Raw genomic sequence first — 22800 nt, forward strand, 5'->3', positions numbered from 1 at the left:
AATTGTAAGCAGGCCTGTTCATGTATTTGATTTCATTTAACAATGTCAAGTCAGTCATCAAGCCTGCAGTCTAACAAATGAGGGTTAGGTTTTCCTTTGAGAGGGAAACTGGGTGAAAATGGGTTTAGTGCTGTAATGTCTGCGTTAAGTCAGCATCCAGATAACATCAGTGGACAGTTATGAGTTCCAAACCACATAGAGTAACATTTCTTATATTTTTATGTATCCTGAGGAGCAACACGTCCCCCTGGGCTGTCACTAGCAATTGTAATAATCACTCACAGAGGAAAAGCAATTCCCGCAGAGAGCTGTCAGCCATCACCATCAGCCCTTCCTCGAAATACTCAAACACATGGAGAAAGCAGCAACTGAACAACAATGGAAGCAATACCACACATTTGGTTTTGCTACTAAATGTTTTTATGCCACAGCGATTTCTTTCTCAGACCGAGAAGGAAGTTAAATAAAGTTCTACTGCTGCCAGTCATGCAAGGTTTTGAATGCCAGCACTGTAGATGAACCAGCTTAAGCTGCTTTGCAGTCAGAAAACAGGATATTGGGAGGAAAAGAACAACTTGACATAAAGAAATAGGCCATTACAGTTTACAGCATTTAGGATTAACTGTGGTACCAACAGCTTAAAATGCAGCTTGTGTAAATCCTGTTTTCTGCTAAAGGGATATTGCTACTGCAAACAGATACTTACAGGGAACATTTTTCTAGGACATGATTTTGTTCCTAAAAAGTATAAATAATACCAGCCTAATTAGTGAAATACACCAAAACAAGTCAGGACAATCTCATCCTAGGCAGACATCCAGTTTCGTATGTCAAAGCTGGCACTCTGAACTCCCAGGCTGCTCAGTTATCTGTGTTTGTGGTTTGGGGAGAAGGAGGGCTTTGAAGGTTTTTGCAAAGCCAAGTTCTTTCGTTTAAGCACTGTTGCAGGAGATACTGAATCATACAGCAGCAGTGACGTGTTAGTGGCCCTTGAACTCTCCCTCCCTCCCTGCAATGCCTTTTCTCTCAAGCACATGCCATGTGTGGGTGGGATTCACCCATCAAACTGCTCTAGAGCCAGCATTGCTGCACCAGTGTGGAACTGGAATCATGTAAAGCAGCTTTGTCAGGACACCACAGGCTTTGGGTTGACATTCCCCTTTGAAAATGTACATAAAACAAGGACACCTGGAAGCAGCAGCCCTTTGCCTTGGTGCACAGGGTATCTCTGCCTCGAGGGCAGGAGTCCCCTCTGCTCCCTTTGCCCATCCTCTGGAGCCCCTGCTCACCAGTCACACATCTCTGAGACAGCAAAGAATGCAATGCAGCTGCCAGGCCCACGTCTGCTTTCATTTACAGCATCGTAATCTTTTAGACACTAGCACTGCGTTTGAATTCAGCATTGTGAGGGAATAATGCCTTTTAACCTTACACTCTTGATTAAGCACCCCTGGCTTGCTCAGGAGCTGCTGATAAAGGAGAAGCTGGGTTTGACTGTGCTGTGATATACACTGGCACTTCTATCAACATGAGGACAAATGGAGCAATGCTGATACACAGAACCAGGCTGAGGGGAAGATGTTATTAAAGCCAATGAAGTCCCAGTTAATGTGTTTCATAACAGACTCCTCCGATAAAAATGTACTGGGACCTTGAGGCTTCCATTAATTAAGAAGATAATTAAAAAGTTGTAAATGTAGAAGGACCACTAGATTTGCAAGAGTTTATGAGCTGAATTTACAGCTCAATTAAGAGTGAAAATTGAGGAAGCCTGGCACCAGGCACTGCTTCTTACACAGACAGCTGGGGAATTTGGGGAGGTTTAGAACTGGAGAGGAGAAACCACAGGAAAAAGAAAATGGAAAGATATTTACATCAGGTATAAATCCTGTTCACTATTAAGACCTAGTCACCAATGTCAGGTATGGTAAACTCTTTCCTCACACTGATTACCTGGGATATGGAATAATCATGCATGAAGAAATTGCTCATCAAAGCAGTGGGCCTCACGCTCAGGCCAGAGCCATTTCCCAGAAATCCTGAGCACAACTTTCAGGAGGTTCACATTTAGTCGTATTATTTCCTAAATCAAGTTTGCCAGATTTGTTATTCCCAGCCCTGAAGGTTTTTCTCCCTGGCTGCTGTATCATGTGGTATTATAAATTGTATTTGCCATCCAATCTCTGATTCAATTTTTTAGTGTAATTGAGCTGCCGGTTGCTACTGATCAGGCTGTCACAGATGCCCTCTGCTCTCTTCTCCTCTCCCCTTAACCATGTCCCTGCTGGCATCCAGGCTGCCTGTGCTGCTGGGAACTCCCAGCCAGGCTGCAGCTTCCCTTGCAGTGTGACAGGTTTGCAGTGTGCTGCCAGGGGACACCGTGCCACAGACACAGCACGAGCCAGCCCTGCCCGGTGCTCCTGCACTGCTGCAGGACCAGGTCCTGTGACCCATGGGCCCCCTGACCCCGAGAGGTCCAACACCCAGCACCTGCAGCTTCTGGAAGCTGGATAAGGTGACCATGAAATCTGTGGAGGCAGGCTCTGCAAGTTTCTGGAATCAATATGTTTGTTTTCAGTATTGAAGTAAAAGTATTTTTCACACTGGTATTTATATCTGTTCTATATGGTTCTCCTTCAGTGATCTTTCCCAGAATTTCAGGGCACGTGATTTTTGCCAAATTGGATCTACATTAGCATTAATCAGTGTTTTCTATGGCTTTACAACAAATGTTTTACACCATTCCTAGTTATTCTCTCTGAACTAATAATATAAAATTCTTGATGTTAGAGCTGTCTGCAGTGACACTGGACTCATCTGACAGAAGGCCTTTTGATCTGGTCCAAACCCTAACATTTGTTTTTTCAGGCTTTCAGTGAAACCCCATTATTTTAATGCACCACTGGGCTTCTGGAACTCTAAACCTTGCTACATCAACCAAGACTGCAGTTAGGATGACATTTTTGCTTTATGAATTAGACACTGAATAAAGCTATTTACAAAATTTATTTTCTGGAACATCGTGGGGAAAGAGAGGAATCAGACTTTTTTTTCAACATCTGTCTCAGGAATGGCTTCTATTTCAGTTTATTATAATAGTTTTAGATTTAAATGTTCACCAAGAAAACTCATACATACTTTTAGTAATAAATATATACAGTGCTAAGCACGTCAATGCTGCATGAGACATTTTGCATCTGTGCAGATTTTTTAAACATTTTTTCTCTCTTAATCATCTCTTATCAGTTATATTACTGAAGTACAAGATAAAAGAACATTTTAACTTGAACAGATCAGCAACACAGTAAAGAATTATGACTTCACCAAGCAGGTGCTTATTTTTTAGCAAAGATCCATAATTCTTTTCCACTGAGAATGTATTTGTAAAGACCATATTAGACTTCACTTCTGATTGAAAATATTCATTTACTCTTAGAAATATCTTATTCTCCTTGTATTCTCCTCCACACCTTGCTAATTTTGTTCCCATACTCTTTCCTTAGTTCATGTTACCCTGATTTTGCAGGGATTTTTTTCCATCAGACTCTTCTTCTTCCCAAGTTCCACAATCATTTACCCCTTCACTTTGGACAGGGCCTGGGGTCTTTCCCAGGGTGGTGACAGTTCAACTAAAACCTCGTGTTCAGTGAACCCACTCAAACACAGTTCTGGCAGGACAGAACTGCAAATGGACACATGAGTCAAGATAAACCATTTTATGGGAGTGTTTCAAATGAGCACGTTAGGGAGGTCTTGCACATATCTTTTTTATGCCCCAGCCATAAAACCACACCTCTTTATGACAACAGCAGGTTGTATGAGAGTCCAAAGCATAAAGGTATTGGAGGAGGTGAGTTCATCTGCTGATAAAACACAAATCACAAACAAAATTCCTGGTCCCACTTGTTCCAATCACTGCAGTCAAAAGCAAACAGAGTCACCTTACGGAAGTTTTTGTGGATCACATGCACTTGCTTTATTTAGGTGTTACACCTGCTGGCACAGATGATCTTGGCATAGCAATTGTGTTTCTGTGCTCTCATTGATCAAATTATTTTTCTAAAGACACACTTGCCTGTTTGCACAAGGGCTTCTCTTAGAGTCCTTCCTAGATTTATTATCTCTTGTCCTTATTTTATTGCCCTGAAACTTTCACATCATCTCCTCACTCACTGTTTGCAGTTATTGAGTAAAGCACAGAGAAAACACGCCCCTTCAGCCTTTTTCCTCAGCAGCTAGGACAGAACCACCACACCCTGTGCTTTTAACAGTGCAAGCACTGGTTTGGTATCACAATGATAAATACTGTATGAGCATCCACAGTAGACAAAAGACATTTAATGACCCATCTTGCAGATCAGCAAAAGGAAAAAAATCTCTTTGATCTTCTATTAGACTCAATTAGGAAAGGGAAGTGGTCAAACAGTGGGACTGCACTGTCTTTGTGAGGGCAATATCCACTGTGTCAAGGAGGATGAAATACACTGTACACCACTAATTCTTGGTGGGATTTCACTCTTCTGCAAATTTTGATTTCATTTTATATCATGCCCTGAGAATCTGAAAGCAATAAAATTCTTCCTGATAGGAAGAGAACAATTTAATTAATTTATTCATGAAATTGTTCATTTAAGTAATAATCCACTTGTCCTAGCTTCTGCCAAACTTGTTTTTATCTCAACTGTTGCATTTTGAGAGCATTGAAGTGATGCAGCTGTCATATGGTAGGCTTACTTAAGGGAAAACATTTCTGAATCAAATATTTAAAAGTGTTCCAAACTCTAAGGAGTTTGGAGTTTGGAGTTCTTGGTTTAAATATCAATATTTTTTAAACTCCTTTGAGTTTCAAACCATAACATCTGTAAAGCAGTATTATTTTCAAGGTTTCCAAGTGCAGTGTGATTGATCCCACCCTGGGCAATGCCAAAGGCTAAAGAATGCACCCCTTGTGGGTCTTTACCCAGGTCTTCTGAGCCTTAATCTACAATTATTTAGAACTAGAGACAGAAGATTAAGTAAACAAATTCTACAATGATTCTGGTTGGAATGGACTTAAAGCTTATCTTGTTCCAAACCCTGCCATGGGCAGGGACACCTTCCACTATCCCAGGTTGCTCAGAGACACATCCAGCTTGGCTTTGGACACTTCCAGGGATGGGGCAGCCACAGCTTCTCTGGGTCACCTGTGATAGGGCCTTACCAACCTCACAGGAAAGAATTTTTCCTTGTATCTAATGTAAACTTGCTCTTTTTCAGTTTAAAACCATCCCTCTTGTCTTGTCACTACATACCCTTGTCAAAAGCCCCACTTCAACTTTCATGTAGCAACTTTAGGTACTGAAAGGTACTATGAGGTCTTGCTGTCCCCTTCTCTTCTGCAGATTGAACAACCCCAGCTCTCTCAGCTTGTCACAGAAAGTCCTCTGGATTTATTAAAATTTATAAAATTTATAAAATTTATTAAAATTATTTTTAAAAAATATTTTTTGCACCTATCCTATGCAGTCAGCACTTGCAGGTAATTTTTCCTTCAATACTCAACTTGAGTTGAATTAAAGTAGGATTTATCATTCTAACATAGAACATATCATTCTAATTGAAAAGAAACCAATACAACTGGGGGTCAGAAGGAGGAAATTTTTATTTTTTTTTTTTAGATTCTTAGACTATTCTATTAGAAAATGTGCATTTTGGGTAATTTCCAGGTTTGTCTAATCCTAAAACAAATAACAAAATTGACACAAAAAGATTTATTTATTTCTTTAATACACATAGCAAAGTCTATGAAGAGAAGTACTTTTGCATCCACCAAATTATCAGACAACCAAAGAATCTCAGAATTTACAGCTACTCTGTGTCTTCACTCTCTTACACAAAGTGTCTGATCTTCCCACGAGCAAACCAGCTCCTCCCCACGTGCTGGTGTCACCTGGGTTTGTGGCACTGCAGGGGATTTCCCCTGCTCTGCCCCAGCACATAGTGACAGAGCATCATGACATGACCTTTTAACACAGAAACCTTCTCCCTGCCTGCTACACCACCACACAGCAACCTCCTTTACACACGGCACTTTGTGCTTCTGCAGAAGGTGGGGAGTGTCCTGGGGCTGGGGCTTCTCCTCTGACCACCTGAAGCAGCTGGAAAGATGCTCCAGGTGCAAAAACTAGGTTGAGTACTGACCAGAGGGGTTCATTTTGTGGTAGACTGTATTCTGCCCATGTCCTGACTAGATCTCATAAAACAACCAATAATTCAGCTGTAAATTGCAGTCAATAAAGATAATCCAGTATTGTGTGGCAAGGTTTTAATATCAGACAGAAAAAATAAAGCCTTCAATTAAGAGCAGAATTTAATTAGAGGTTAAAGGTATGTTGAACTTCAATCAGTATCCTGGGTACAACTTATGATGTGTGAAAAGATAAATACTGTCATAATGAGCTGTTGCTGCCATCTACTGAGCACAAGGAGTGTGAACTCCAATGATTTACAGTTTGGCGACTGATCAAAACAAATTGTTTGGCTGGATTAAGTAAAATTTCCGTTTCTTTAGCGCAGTCACGATTCTTTCCAGATGATATCTAGGACATGGATTTGTCTTTAGAAAAAGCTTGCCATTCCCAGCCTGTGGGGGAATTGTGATAGGTGGGCAAATGTAGCTCCCATAACGTGAAACACATTGCTATTAATAAGAAAGAGTTATTAGTTAGAGCTGCAGGGTATTAAGATTTTAGAACACGTTATCTATTCTTTAGCAATGTCGTGCAGAATCCATAGATTCTGCTGAGGGTGGATACCTGCCCTTGTGTGACAGCTGTGGTTTAGATGACCAACCTCCCAGCTGGAAAAGCACTGGCATTGGCACTGAATTGCTACCAGGATGCTGAAGGGTGGCACAGAGGTCAAGCAGGCTGCTGAGGGAGTTCTAAGGAGCAAGAGCTATCCCAGCCCCACTGATTGTTTTGTCCAGGGAATGAGCCTGTTCTTGTATGGCTCAGAAGCTGATTCTGAGTGTAAACAGAAGAATTCAAAAATGCTCATATATATACACATTAAGAGCCAAAAAGAACCTTTTGTGTATTAACACAAAAAAACAGCAAAAGAGCCACTAAGTGCAAGAAATCCAGTGTTATCATCTGGTTGCAATTCATTAAAATATATATATATACACACATTGCTTAGCTACAAGATATTTACATGGATGCTCACAGCCAAATTCAGCCCTGTGGGTAAATAAAACCTTATTTTGTGTTGACTTCAATGAGGTTGGACACATTTGCTTAAAGATTTCTTTGGCTTGTTAAGGACCACAAGAAGGCTGGAAATCGCAGGCGGGGAGATAAACGGGGATCCCGCTGATCTTAAGGCACTGAATACAGTCGAGTGTTCAGACACACACAGCTCAGTAACAGTGCAGAGAGCCAAGATTGTGGGCTACAACAGCAGCGACTTCTGTCTAAGATGGCAAAGGCATTTAAAGAGAAAAAAAAAAAAAAACAAACCAGTCTGGTTCTTTCTCTCAGTCTACAGTCAGGCATGCAGGAGCTGCATTTAACAGAAAGTCACCAGTGTGAGATTAGCGAGAATAGCAAAAAAAGCATCCTGGATTCCTCTGCAGATTCCCGAATTTCCACAGGAGGGAGCTTCTTGCCCACGAAGCTCACAGGGCGCTTCCTCCTGGGAAAGGTGGCAGCAGTGGTTCCCTGTGAGCTCCCAACTCCTGCAGCCTGATTGCACCGCTACGAGCCACAGCGAGAGCCAGAAGTGAAACGGTTAACAGATAATGATGATTGTCAGAGCTTGTTAGCCACAATTATTTTCAAGACATATGTAAATCTGTATAAATACTTAAGTGTGGTATATAATCTAAAACATACTGTTTAAATCTATAAGCATTCCTGAGTTAATTTCACTAAGGGAACGTTAGTTGCAACTTCCTGACTTCACTGTGTTTGAATTCATATCCATGAACATTAATTTAAAATTAGTCTAAATATTTGTTGAGAATTAATCACCTGATAAATTTAGCTCTTTTTCATTTTTATGAATTATTCATTATCTCCTCTCTTTCCGTTGATGTGTTGCTTGTTTGCAAGAATTGAATTACTGGTTGACACTAAAAAAAAATAAAAATAAAAATAAAAAAATCCAGCCTTTCTAGTAATTTGTAAAATGTTCCCCTTAGAAACTTGATGGGAGACTATGAAAGCCATTGGGTTTGTCACCAATATTTCATGGTACTGGCTTGCTTCTTGAAGGCAGTTTTTGAGAGGCATAAGCAAGTTCATACAGCAAATATTTTGCAACAACAGCAAAAAAAAAAATCTGTTTATGTCTTGCACATATATAATTCCTGCAAAGGAAGCTTGTATTAGCAAAAGCCCGCTGGTGGAAATGTTTGGGAACAGTAGAATGAGGTGTGGCTGCAGGAATGAACAGCTGTGTAAAACTGCTGAACTGCAAAAAGCTCCTTCTGCACAGTCATCACAGAAAATACTTGAGCTTGCCAAAGGAAAAGAATAATTCTGTTCTAGGATGGCCTCAGGCAAGTCTGAATGAAAAATTATCAGCCACCAGATATTACAAAGAGGAACAAACCTTTTAAGGAAAGCCTTGAGTAGAAGGCAGCAAGGGTCCTTAACAGTGGCTAGTACAAAGGGAAGTGATTTGTGAGCCTCCAGCACACAGAGGACCATCTCAGACTTTATCTATGGCCTGCCTTCAGTGGAAATAGTGGAAGAACAGATTTTCAGAATAGACCTTACATTCCCACATCTAGGGCTGGAAGCCTAATTTCTGGCTGCCACTCATTAAAACAATCTTTGTCACAAAATTAGTTTTCTAGCAAACAAAACTTTCCTTCCTTCTTCCAACTCACTGCGACAGATAACATCTTGAACTTCCCATCGGGTATGTCATTATATTTGTTACTTTCAAATCAGTTTGCTACTATTAATTAAATAACAAATCAGAAAATTACTTCTAAAATTATAAAAGAAGCAAAATCCCCCAGAACACACCCTCATGTGGTTAGTAACTGGTACCAGCACTTGCAAAACATCAAAGGCTTCTATAAACATAGACTTTCATCAGTGATGCTGCAAGCCTTCATCTAATCTTTCATGATTTCCCATGCAGGAAGATCAAAAGAGAAAGAAGAGAATAGCACTGTTCCAAAGAAACAGTGCTCTGTGTGAAAAGTATGTGTTTAGCTACAACAAATATAAAATGTAAGTGGGAAATTATTATTTACATGAGACATATTTTAATAAACATCATCATTAGCTCCCTGTCTTTTCCTATAAGGAACAAAGATTTTTGCAGTTCGAAATCATGTCCAAAGCTCAAGTGATTTCTGGAAGAAAATGAAAAAGAATTAGAAATGTATAAGCCTTCAAAGCAAGAAGATCAATTTATGTTCATTTTTACCTACTGAAAGACATTCTGCATATTTCATTGTTTCTGTCATCTTGTTATAATCCATCCAAAGAGTTTTCAAAGAACATTAAATCCTACAAACAAACAAACTGTGAATTAGATGTGGAAGGTACAAAAAATGCAATAATTACTATCAAAAGTGTTACTTGTAGGCTTTTGCTACATAAAGTAATTATATAAATTCAGTATAAATTATATAAAGTCAATCACTTTTTATCACTGTCACTGAGAAACAGAAGTTTTGGAGGGGACAATCCAAAAATCTTAACTGTCATTTCTATCCTACTAATAGCAACATTTCTGAATTGTTGTTGGAATTTTAAAGCAAACACTTTTCAGTGAATAATTTAAATAGTATTGTAATTTTGGGCTATAGTCTCAGATGTAAGTATCCAGATGATTTTGAAACCATTTCATATTAACACAATTATGTTGGCAAAAGAACTACAGAGGAAATATCAATTTCTAATTCTAGAAAACATGCATCAGAACCTCATCCCTAGCACTGAGTATTCTCCTTCTCATATAATTCTTATGGTTATCTTCACAAGAGAATTTTTGTAGGAATTGTCATATGACCTGAAGGTCTTACATACAATACTCAGCAGAGTTATTGAATTTGTTTTAAATTGCCATTAGAAACAACATAACTTTTTTGTTGTTGTTGTTGTTCATACACTTGTTCAAAAACAGTAAGGCGTTTGGGGGAGTTTGGTAGGTTTGGCATGTATGTTGAGATTTGATTCTGCCATACAAAATATTGAACTGCATGTTTAATACTATTTAAACAGTTTAATGGGAAAAAATAAGAACATTAAAAAAAAAGAAAGCAGACATAAAAATTACAAGGTTTTAGTTAATTTCTCTTTTAGGTGTTGGGTTTGGTTTTCCAATGCACTTGCACTTTTGTAGTAATAAGCCAACATCAAGGGCCCCTTTGGCCCTGGTCTGACATCTCTGTGGGTCTGTCCCTCCACCTTGCACACTTACAATGAGGAAACAAGCACCAATCATTACTGCCTTGATCCTCACATCAAGATCTACAGGGACCTGGATCCCAAAGTTGGCGGTGTTGGTGAAGACGTTGTTGACAAATCCAGACCAATACTTGGAAATTTTGCCAATTGTTGTCATCTCATTGAGAGTTTTTACCTGCACAAAGAAAAAACAGGAGCAGACATAAATGTAAACAAATCAAGTGCACACTGATGACATCTCCACAGAATTAATGACTGTGTCCTGACATGCAGAGTATGCTACAGTTGTCAGGTTCTCCTTTTATTCTTATTGCTGCAATGTCCTATTAGTGTCAAATTTCCCTTTACGAGTGGCACGTAAGAAAGGGTCTCAAGTTTGGAAACATCAGCATCTTTAGAGCTGACGAAAAGTGGGAGAAAACAATCTTGAAAGTTTATGCCACTTTTTTCCTTTCTTTCACAGAGTTTTGAGGTTTTTTTCCTCTCTCATGTTTTTTATATTCTCCTAGCCCCACTGCTGTGGAACACTGTCCCATCAGGGGACAGGTATGTTCTCAATTATGCAGCCATCTGCATGTTACTCACTGTATACTGAAATTTCAAACAATACCCACTGGAGTCTTCTGATTTGGCTAATGAGTTGATAAGTTCATAAACCCCAAAATTCCTTTATGATTCTTAACTAAGGCAAAGCAATTTGTTCACATCAGAAAACTCTGTTCAGGGTTTCTTCAAGTATCTCCCATTCTCTCCCTCATCTGAGAAATTTATTCAAAGCAGTAAAACTTTTAAATCATTAACACTTTTATGAAACATACCTCAAAGTCAACATCATCAAAACAACCACAGGTTGCATATGGACCAATTATTTTTAGCACATCTTCTTTACTTTGATTCTGTATAGTAAACTTTGGCAGAAAAGGGTCCCAGTTCTGTACAACGTACCCAGCTATTGTACCTGGTGGGGACTGAACTTCTAACTAGAAAACAAAAGAAAACAACAACCAAAAATGTTTTTAGCTGATTTAATATTAATATATAAATATATAATATAAATATTATAATATATAATATATTATATATTATATAATAACTATACTAATATATTTTTCTGTGATAGCTCGTTGTTTATATAATGACAAAGTATTTATCTACTGAATGTAGTAACATATCATTTTACCAAACATGGAACTGGATATTGCTAGACATTTATTTAACATCATTGTTAGATGGATATTTAACATCATTGTTAGAACTGTCTAACAGTGATGTTAAATACAGTGGACAATATGAAGCTAAAAATCTGCACCAGATGCCAAGATCTTACATACAACGAAGGACTTTATAAAAGCTATAAACTGGGAAAAAAAATGTTATTGTATTCAGTGAGTATCCTACAAGCTTTTTTTAAGCAGATGTACTAGCAAACAACTTTTTCTTTAAAAATCCTCACAAGGATAAGTGCTGTGAAGGTAAGTGGATGAGCTAACCTGTAAAACATTTTTGTAACACAAGAAAAATGTCTGAATAAAGGAGACTCAAAAAATATGGAGGAAAGATCCGATGCTTTATGGGATCTGCATTTTTCACTCCAAGCAACTTGTGTCCATGTTCTGCAATTTCCAGAGATATATCTGCCTGAAGAGGCAGATCTGTGGAGCGAAGGCTCGGCCTCCTCAGAGGGCAGCTTCCAAGTCACACCCACAGACCGCAGTGGCCTCCACGGAGCTTCACCCTCCTGGAGTACAGTGGGTGATCTCTGCCTGTGCCAGGGCAGCAGTATTTTGGAGTGTCACTTGACTGGAGAGACATCATCAGACACCAAAGCTTTGTGTGGGATGTCAGCAAAGCCAGGTCCCACGGAAGGGACGAGGCACACAGGGAACAGAACTCGTTTATCAATAGTTGTGTCTACGGAAAGGCCTCCCCATGGTTCCTGGGCTGAGAGGGGCCTGTGAATTCCTGAATTCCTCCCTGGCACCCTCGAGGAGCTGCACAGCAAGATGCTGGGACAGGGGGCATTTGGGGTTCCCTCACCTCCTGCAGGAAGCAGGGGAAGCAGCAGCTGTTGCACCTCAAGGGTCTGATGACTCGGATCACCTCCCTGCCCACGTTATCCGAAATCCTGATGGTGAAAGACCTGATGGGCGAGCACAGCTTGCGGTCAAAGCAGCCATTCTCTTCCACTGCAAAGTAAACTCTTTGTCCCAAGTGGTTTTTTATCTCGTATTTGCTGGAGGTCTCTGTGCCAAGGATGGCTAATAAAGCAAAAGAAGTAGAACATTAACTTATATGTTTGTTCTTACCTTAGTATAATGTTAGTATATATATATGAGCATTTATTCTAAAAGTCTATGAGACAGGTTGTTGAAAAAAATAATTTTCAAGTAGCAACACAAAGAAAATATACACATATGTGGAAATAATCATGCCAGGTCTGTATTTGAAGGAATTAATCCAGACTTTGATTTGTTGTACACTAAAGTACATATCACAAAAGAGAATTCAGATCCTGAGTTTTGGTTTGGGCTTTTTCTGGCTTTATCATCTGTGAAAAGTAATACCCTGAGACTGGCCCACTTCAGTGACAAAGCTTCTAACCAGCAGGTCATTCAAGAATCAGGCCAAAACCATTTTGAATGGGAGAAATATATTTTTACAGTGTTTTACTGGCAGAACTTAATACTTGTTCAGTATTTTGAAATTCTGAGAAACTAAGTAATTAGAAAATATTTTGCTTCATTTCATGTTTTATGACCTTCCTTTCTCTATTTGCTTTGTTTCTCATAGTATGTTAGTTATTGTTATAGGCAAGAAATTTTTTCCACAGATTGGAAGGATGGTTAAACTTTAATAATCCTGAGAGGGAGGTGTCTGAGAGAGAGAATTTAGGGCTGTTGTAGAGATTACTCACCCCTTAGTGGTTTGCTGCAGAGCAGCAGACAATAAAGTGAGCCTTCCCCACACTATCACTGCATAACAGCCCGGCACAAGGGCAGCAGGAGCATTCACAGTGACTTCAGTGAACTGGGGGCAAGGCTTGGATGCCTTTGACACCCAAAGAGTTTACCAGCACTGTTAAAGGGTGATAAGGCTTATATCATACCTTCCAGAAGCTCCACTTGCTGATGAATAATTATCTGGTCCAGCTGTTTTAAAAGAATAAACAAGATGGTGGGTCTTGGATAGGTCTGGGGCTGCAAGTGGTCACATGTCTATTTTTATTGCTCATCTCCCTGAAACAAAGATTTCTTTCCTTCCAGAGGTGCACAGACTGAGTGCCTGAAGGATATCTCAAGTCACACTTTGGAATTCTGTCTGAAATTATGGCTGAGGAATGTGACATTGGCCAAGTAATTCACCCACATGTCTGAAGAAAAATAATCACTGGTGAATGAGAAAGGCAACAGCAACAGAAAGCTGTGTGTGAGAAGCAGAATGCTCTCCTTGCTCCTGTTGCTCCTCTGGCAGAGAGGAAGCTCCTCATGCCAAATCCAAGGTTGGTGCTGGGCACCATGGCAGTGCAGGAGTGAATGAGCCTGGGCTCAAGCTCAAAATGTGGCCACATTCCAAAGGACCTTGCTGGAGCAGCATAGCAAGGCAGTCAGGGAATGCCAACAATGGCATACACCAGCTTTAATGCTCTGATCTCAGGAACTTGAGTCCTGCACCCTAAGTCTGGCAAATGGCCATGCCAGGGAAGCAGAATGAGCAAAACAACAGTGAAACACTCAGCTGGCTGAAAATGTCTTCCCCCAGGAGCTGGTTAGAAATGCAGGAGAAAAACTGCTTAGCATGATACCCAGCTTTTCTGTGCTTATCATCCCTCCAACATTATTCTTTCTTGGAGAACAGTTGTTAGCATTATAAAACCAGCAAGACTTAATTTCAGTCTACCTTTCAGTTTTATGTGACTTTTTATGCCTGTTTTATGTGACAGTTTTAGGCTTTACCAATCTCTTTTCCATAAATTCCTGATGGGCAAACTCTTGGCACAGGGTTTTGCCATTACTCACAGCTGCAGACACAAAGCACACGGCGACCTTCTGAGACCAGCCTCTCACAGCTCTCGAACGCCTGGATATTTTAAAATTGATAAATCTCACCTGATACGTATTCAAACTGTTGCAGCCATTTGTCACTTGTAGTCAGCTCCTGCAACTAGCTCAGGCTGCAAAGCAAAGCTGGTGAAAAGAGGAACTTCTTTATCTCTTTGATTAATCTCTGAAATGTGCATGCCAGTAATTGAAATAATAAAAAATATTTAGACGTAAAAATATTCTCCCAAGAACCTTTGCTGTTTGTTGTTTGGGTCTCATGAGAGAGCTCTTGGAGCTCATGGGAAGGGCTCTGCTGATGGAAAGGGAATAAACAAGTTAAAGATGGTAGGAGTAAAAAAAAAGATGAGGATAAATCCCAAGGGATAACCCTAGCAGCTGTGAATCCCACATGCATTCTGCAGGCAGCCCTCTCCCACTGGTGGAACCTCGATATGCTCCCAGCTATCCTGAATGAGCCCCTTTCCTCCACACAGCCAGCAAGGCTTCAGCATCACACGCTGAAACGTTCTGCAGCGCACGGAAACTCGAGCCGTGGTACATGCCAACAATCAGCATGGCACACACGCTTCCCACTTTTCAGACTAGAGAAAATTGAGAACAATTAGCAAGAGCTGCAGCACAGACCAAGAATAAGCATGAATGAGGTCCTCAGTTCCAGTTGTAGTTCTGAGAGTGACCTGATCTTTTGTCTTAATGTCAGATGCAAAGCTTCTATAAAATGGAGTGATAATATTTGCTTGTCTACATTGTCTGGGTAAATCTGAGCTGTAATTCATGTTCATACAGGAGCCTGAATATGTAACCTGCCAAGTACTTACTATCACAATCACTTTTAGACTAAAAATGTAGCAAAAGCAAATGCTTGTGTAATTGACAACACATATCATTTTGTGCTCAGGCATCTTGAAATGAAAATCATCACTCCACATGAAAGACTGTTTCTGAAGAGTCTTCCCATTTCATTAGCTTTGCTCCAAGTATAAAATACATTAAATTTCTGCCTCTATACAAAACCAGAAGAAATGTGTATGCAGAATTTATATACATATTAATGTATATAATACACATGTTGAGTGAAGTAAACATTTCCCAGCATCACCAAAATGCAAACACAGTAGAGATGTATCAGAATCGTGATCTGACTATGCTGGGGCCTGATTCTGTCCCTTCCCATACCAGGCAGGCCGTGTGACACTTTACTCAGCATGTAAGAGTGGCACAACCCAGCCACATGCAAAATGCAATCCTCAGTCAGTGTCAAAGCAACAGCAGGGAGTGACTCTCCTGGTACAAAGTTTAGGAAAAGGTGAAACTTCTGGAGCAGAGCTGCAGACCATCAGTGCTCTGAGCTCCAGGAGCTGAGAGGTTTCACAGAGGAAAGGGATAACCACATGCTTAGCAGTATGATGGAGAAGACTTAAGCATTCATTTTTCTTCCCACCCTATGATCTACTTCTCTGCCTCCATTTTCAAGCATTTTCCTCCCTCAGGCATTAGCACATCCCCAAACAGAGTTAATGCAAGTTTGTAGCCACTCAGACTTATGCTCATCTAATTTCTATAAAATGACTGGCAGAAATGAAGAAAAATCTTCTTTCTCCTACATCCCTTATTTCATAGTAATATCAAACAACAAAAAAGCCTCTCCATCTCAACCTATCCCTCCTCCAAGGGCAAAAAAACAAACAAACCCATCCTCCAGGGTATCAAAGCAACCAAAAAGGAAAACATAATGATTCTAACTTTCAGAAAGATTCAGGACCTGGTTCAGGTACTCCAGACCAGGTGGCAAATTATGACAGTGTGATGTTTGCTTCCAGAGACTTGTTGGTTCAACAGGCGTATTCTGCTGAGGATTGTCAGAAGAACCAGGGAGGTAATCCTTAAAGATTGGGTTGGTTTGTCCCTGAGATTCTGCAGAAAGAAAAAAAGAAAGAAAAAAAAGCCAGAAACACCAGGACCAAGGAGCTTCTTGGATCAAAGCTGGAACAATAACATCATTCTGCATGTGACTATATTAGTACTTTAGGTCAGGAGTGAGGACCCAAAGGAATCCCCTGATTGTCCCACACATCAAGCCCTCTGATTATAAAGCTGCCTTAGAATAGCCGAAGAGGAAACACTCTTAATCACTCATATGAAGTTAAATCAGGAGATGTGGTCTTGGAGGGCACTTAATCTGCTCTGACAGCTGATGAACACAGAGCCTGTGTGGCTGGCCTGGACTCACACATACAGGGTGGCCAGAAGCCCTTCAGCACAGGTTGCCCAGCCCTGCTCCCCCTGAGCTGCCCTGTGTGCCCTGAGCTGCTAAGAGCTGGCTCCCAGCAAGATAATTTCCAGCATCCTGAAGGCACCCATAATTTCTCTTAATTAGAGATAACGTTTCCAGGGATCTCAGATTCCCCAAGCTGGATTTTACAACCCTGATATCAAAGTCTACACGGCCTCTTATAGTGTATTATTCATTATTATCTTAATGAATATATCAGATATCATTATGCTGTGTTTTCTAATTTTCTATCCCAAAGCCCTTTAGGGCACAGTGATGGTGACCTTGACCAGGGCTGTGAAGGTAATGAGAGGATTTACTGCCACAGGCATCTGTACACCCACACACTTCCACAGGCACAGGCACCATCTCCCACAGCACAGTGACCACCTAAAGCACTAGATTTCCAAAAAACTCCTGCTAGTTTTTTCCAGGTTCGTTGTTCCTCAGCCTGCAGCAACACTGGTTCTGCAGGAACCAGGAGAAGCAAACTGAAGCTCTCCCCATATTAATGGCAAATCCTTGTGTTGAACTGAGCCCCTGTGATCTGGCAGGAAAGCAGTCCCCAAACTGATCATTTTTATCTCATGTGTGACAATATGTAGACACAATGGGGTTTGAGGTCCAGAAGGAATTTTGGGTCTAAGTCTCTGAATCTCTCTTTTGCTGCTGTGGGTTTAAATGAGATCCTTTAGTATTATTTGAACTCACTGTAAAAGATTCATCATTCAATCATATTTGGATCTTAATTTGTCTTTGCAGCCACTGCTTTCTTTCAAAGTCTGAGGCCACAGGAAGAAGTAACCCCTTTGAATTTGTTGCTGGCTTTAAAAATGTATAACTGGGTAATAAATATTTTATATGCTCTTCTGCATCATTTTACCTCACAGGATTCTGTTACTGCCGTAACTCTTGTTGTTACATGAAATGCCATGAAGTAGCCCAGTGTTAGCGTTATTCTTGAATAATAAAGAGAAAAAACGACAACAAATTGCAGTTCTACCTGTCAAATTTTAAGCTATACAAAAATCAAACAGTAAATACATTAAATATTAATGACAATTTGAGCTAGTCTGACACTGTCTATTTTAGTGTATGGTTCCCATTTCATTACTTGTATGGAAAACCTTAAAGTTACTGTATGATACAGTGAGTATTCTGTACAAACATAATTTGTAGAGCTGCATGCTCCTAAAAGAGGTGTATTGTCAAGTTTCTTCATATGAAAAACCATATTCCACACCATTACTATTAACTGTTTCTCCTAACTGACATACATCAAAAATGTGCAAAACCAGATTTCTCTAATATGGCTAAAGCTAAACAAGATTTATAAAAAACCCCTATATTACAAGAGTATAACAATGCTGTAAAACCTGCGTGCTCCTGTGTACCTTTTAGTGCTCTAATGCAGAATCTCTTGAGTGTTTTGAGGGCAAGAAAGAGGGATGAGCATTTGGCAAACCTAGACAGAAATTGCTGAAACTCCCTGGGCCAACACATGCCCCTGCACATGCCAACAGAATGATCTCCATGGAGTTGCACTCATGTTAAGAGAAAAAGAGATTTGTATCCTTCTGCTTAGTTTAAGCATTTGAAAATGAATTGAGAAGGCTGGTTAGATCAGATGCTCTGTGTTTACCTATTGCCCTGAGTATTCAACTGACTACAGCTAAAGTCAGTACATGACACAGACACATCCAGATAAGAGTAATCTGATTAGATTCAGTTATTCTTCAGTTATTACTCTTTGTATGAGGTTATCAGGATTCTGGCCAGTTTTGAATGTGAAAACCATTTGCTGATGTAGTATTTTCAAAGCGAAAGAGGGAAGAAGTGTGCAGTAGTGGTACCCTTGGCTCAGTACCCACCCTTCCCAGGCATTCTGTACTGACAGGTTTAAACACAAAGACACAAACACTAAATTTTCTGACTGAATGCAGAGGCTAACATTTTATAACCTATTTTATTCAAATAACATCATAGTATAGATTTTAGTCTCCTTAGGAGCCTCTTGGATGCTGAAAAATTAAAGGAAGACAAAACAACTGTGCTGTGACTGATGTGGTTTTAGCCTGAGACACTCATTTCATCAGACTGCTGATTGCTGGAAACGCACAAGGCTGTAGTTTTCTGTAAACACGATCTAAAAATACAGACTACAGATGCACTTACCTTGAGAGGCCATGAAGCTTCCTGAGTTACTTCTTCAAAGGGAGCCGGGTTAAAAGAAAAGGCTTCTCTTGTTGCAGCAAATAAAAAAAAGGCGCACAGCATGCAGAAAACTTCAGAAGGTGTCTGTGTCCTCGGCAGCAGCTCGCAGCGCTCGGGCGGAGCGGTGCGGTGCTGGCGGAGCTGGCTCGGCCGGGAGGCTGCGGGAGCGGCAACAGCGACCCGTGCGACCCTCGGAAAGGGGGAAAAGAGTTCAGCCAGCGCGGAGAGACAAAGCTGCAGTGTACCCACTGCTTAAACGAACACATTAGACCTAAACCCCTGCTTTATAATGCCTGTGTTTACTCTGAGAATACCAAGATTTTGTGTTCTTAGTTCAGTGTTGGTGTTTACACTTCTTCAGGCTATCCAATAAAGACAGAGGACTAATGAAGCTGTGGATGGCCCATCCCTTGAAGTGCATCAAGCCAGGCTGGATAGAGCTCTGAGCCCCCTGGTCTAGAGAAAGGCGTGCCTGTCCAAGTCAGGGGTTTGGAACTAGACCATCTTTAAGGTCCCTGCCAACCTAGGCCATTTTATGATTCTGGGATTTCCCCACAGCTGACCCCAGTCAACATTTTCCATGCACAAAGCAGGAAAAGCTGCCTTGGATTTCTCACTGTATTCCATCCATGTAACATCTCCCAGAGGATGTCCTCCAAGGGATGTCATGCCCCCAGTCCCAGAAAATCATCCTGTACATTCCCCCACCATCCTGCCCCCAACACTCACACCTACACAGCGTTCTGCTGATCCCTGTGAGGTGTTTGAACTGGATTTGGAGAACTGAAACAGTCTGATGCTTTGCCTTGGACAAGCACTGTACAAAATCATGACATATATAATTACCCCCATTGTACTGTGAGGAAAAGTCGAGGAGAAGAAAGGAGAGGAACCTTGACTTACCAGCTCATACTCCTGCCTTGAATGTCCAAGTTGCTGTGGAAATCATCAGGCAGATGTGATCTGCAGGCAGCTGTGATGCATGGCTGCAAGAATGGCACAGCCTATGCACAGAGCCTGGCAGAGCAGAGGGAGGTGCTGGGGAACATTTTCTGTCCTCTTTGCTACTGCAAGTTCCACTGGTTTGAATCTGTCTGAGGTACGGTTGAACAGATTAAATTCCAGAGTTTACAGCTCAGAAAGATGCTGAAGAGGATTCTCTAAAGGAAAAATACAGAAAACCCATCCCAAAAAATCCCCAAATTATATGGAAGCTGATTTTTATAGACTACAGTAGCAAATGCAAGAGCCTCAGGTCTACTTATGGATTTGGCTAAGTGAAATTTCCCAGGAGTTTGTCATTGCCTGCTTGAGAACTCCCTGGGTGTGGTGACAAGCAAAGGCCAGCCCAGGAGCCAACCTGTGCTCAACCTGGAAACAACCAGAGAAGTGACAGAGACAAAAATTTTGGTGAGTGAAAAATGGGTACTAAACAAATCCTTTTGGATTAGGAGGAAGTTTGACATAACCGGAAATAAATTTTAAGAATGACCAAAAGTTTTTGCTTCCTTTCTCCCAGTCAAGTCTCTTTCTACCTGTCAGAGAGAGTTCACTGCCTTCCTCTACATGAATATGCTGGGCATCTGCAACACATTCACATCTATTAAAAAAAAAATAATAAAAAAGGAAAAAAGAAAAAAAATTAATTTGAGTCTATATACATATATTCCTGCTGCCTCTAAAATATTCTTGCTCCATCTCATGTTGTAAAGCTGATAAAAATTGATGGGCAAATCCTTAGAAGGCACAAATTAGCATGGATCCATCAAAATCAATGAGCCTATCCAGATCAGGGCAAGCAGTGCTTGGCTGGAGGAGTTTATACATCTAAGACCTTCCTTTTTTCTTTAAAGAAAAACTGCATCTTTTCTATAACTACCACTTCCACAAAGGCCCAGAGATCCATCCCTGCTGAGCTGATGTACAAGCACCACTGCAGTTAATGGTGATTACATAAATTACTGCAGCCTGTAGGAAACGTATCCATTGACGAAGACATCCTTGTCCTCAGCACAGAAACAGAACACGGATTTTCCTCCAGAAAGCATGTAGTAATAGTCAACCAGGTGGATGAAGAGAGCTCAGCATAGGTGACATTTATCTGAAGCCTAATCACTCTTCTATTTTCTATAGGCACCACAGCAGGAGTATGGTAATGGTTTCACAAAAAACACCTTCACAAGAGAAAAACTGGAGACAGTAACAAATTTCAAAGTACTAGGAAAGGCTGTTTGATTTCTCATCCTGCTCCCTGCTGTTCAGAAAACCTCTCTGTGAACCTTGTGTGAGGTATTTGTCCTTGTACTCAGAAGGAGAAGATGGCACTCCCCTTTCCCCACTGTACCACGATCAACTCCTCCAAGAAGAAACTGCTTTTTCCCTTGTCCCCACTATCTCCACAAGTTCAGGCAAGAGACCTCAGCCGCTCCCCACTTGCCCTTCCTGAGCTCCAGGCATCCAGGGATGCCCTGTGCCATCCAGCAGCAGGCTAAGAGCAGCACACAGGCACCAGGAAATGCACCTGAGCATCACCAGGCAGAGCCAGAACCTCCCTGCTGCTGAGAGGGGTCATCACCAATCACCATTTGCATTCTAAATTTCCTTTCCTCGAAATATCACTTGTGACCAGCATTAAAATTCATTGTTATTGCTGTTTTTTAATAGGAAATATTATAGCCCTCTTTCTTCCTTTTCTTGTCTTCCCTTTAGCACAGGGAGAAATGCTGAGCGTGATCATAACCATCAGACTGTGACCCCGTGCAATTACAAGCCCCAAGTTACATTATTTCACCCAGCATTGCTTTCTGCACTAGAGAAATAAAAAACCAAAAGATTCCTTAAATCAGCCTGCATCTAGTAGGGTTCTCACCTTGACCTTTTGTTTGTGAGGCGTCTTGCTTCAGCTGGTGGCTCCAGGAGCTCCTCCCCTGCAAGCAGGTCTGCAACGAGACTGGAATTCCGCAGGCAGGTCCCGGTGCCGGCAGCGCCAGGAGCGCGCTCGCTGCGGAGCTGCCTGCTGGCACTGCCAGGGAGCTGCTGCACAAGGTGTCTGTCCTGCACCAATTAACAGCAAAACCTTTCAAATAACAGCTCTCCAGCAACCTGATCTTTATTTTGCATTTAACTCCACCGGGAGAAATGGGATTAAAATAGCAACCTTAAAGTGATTGTGTAAGGAAGGAAACCTTTTAAGTGTTTGTGTTTAGAAATGGCACATGGTACAGAATACGTGTCAGAAGTTTTAATGCTACCCCTAGCAAGCATTGATGTGGATCAGAAACTAAATATAGATGTCAGCAAAATACAACAATCCACTGGAAATTCATAAAGCAGCTTCTACACCAAATCTTGCCAAAAGGCTTTGGCACTGGGTTTGTCTGTTTGGAGGGGTTTAGGAAAGCAGGTGTGTTTGGTTTTTGGTTTTGTCAGGTTTGTTTTTTTCTTTGGAAGTAGATTTCTGTTGCACTGAGTTTTCAGGTTTTTTTTTAATAATCTCTAAAATCTTGTTCTTATGAGAATGCAGCCTTCCAGGGGCTATGGGCACTGTCACTAAGCTCATGTATGTCCTGGTTTCCTACCAGCTCTGAAACAGCTGCACGAAGCAATTAGTCCAGAAAACTGAATTCATCCCCAGACCCAAATGTTTCAATTTTAATCACATTAAGCAGGTTTTAGAATAAGAGTAGAGGAAGTGTGGCCATCAAGAGACTGATTTATGTAATCAGACCATGTGATTTAAGCAAAAAATAAGGCCAGAAAGGAGCAGCATAAAAGACCTGAGTATGTCTTGCACCAAAACCTGTATCAAAACTCGCTACAGGTCATGAAGAAATTTTCAAAA

At 40.9% G+C, this 22800-nt stretch overlaps 1 protein-coding gene across 5 annotated transcripts; it reads right to left on the reverse strand.

Annotated features, from left to right (window-relative positions):
- Positions 1–5749: 5749 nt before the first annotated feature.
- Positions 5750–22010, reverse strand: LOC111933493 (phospholipid scramblase family member 5-like). Of its 5 annotated transcripts, none has more exons than XM_086843456.1 (10): positions 21829–22010; positions 19863–20119; positions 18921–19149; positions 16236–16387; positions 13519–13561; positions 12450–12670; positions 11231–11392; positions 10426–10587; positions 9431–9509; positions 5750–9352 (listed from the first exon to the last, which is right to left on the reverse strand). In XM_086843456.1, exons 3-9 carry the CDS (start codon positions 18931–18933, stop codon positions 9471–9473), a joined length of 792 nt encoding a protein of 263 aa, XP_086699582.1. In that variant the 5' UTR covers positions 18934–19149; positions 19863–20119; positions 21829–22010; the 3' UTR covers positions 5750–9352; positions 9431–9470. The 5 variants fall into 5 exon arrangements, with proteins under 5 accessions (XP_086699582.1, XP_086699584.1, XP_086699583.1 ...); XM_086843458.1 differs by having other exon boundaries at positions 19863–20053; positions 21829–21921; XM_086843457.1 differs by lacking the exon at positions 21829–22010 and having other exon boundaries at positions 19863–21295.
- Between the last annotated feature and the right edge of the window lie 790 nt (positions 22011–22800).

This window comes from Cyanistes caeruleus, chromosome 10, assembly GCF_971803275.1.
Source record: "Cyanistes caeruleus chromosome 10, bCyaCae1.hap1.1, whole genome shotgun sequence".
NCBI lineage: Eukaryota > Metazoa > Chordata > Aves > Passeriformes > Paridae > Cyanistes > Cyanistes caeruleus.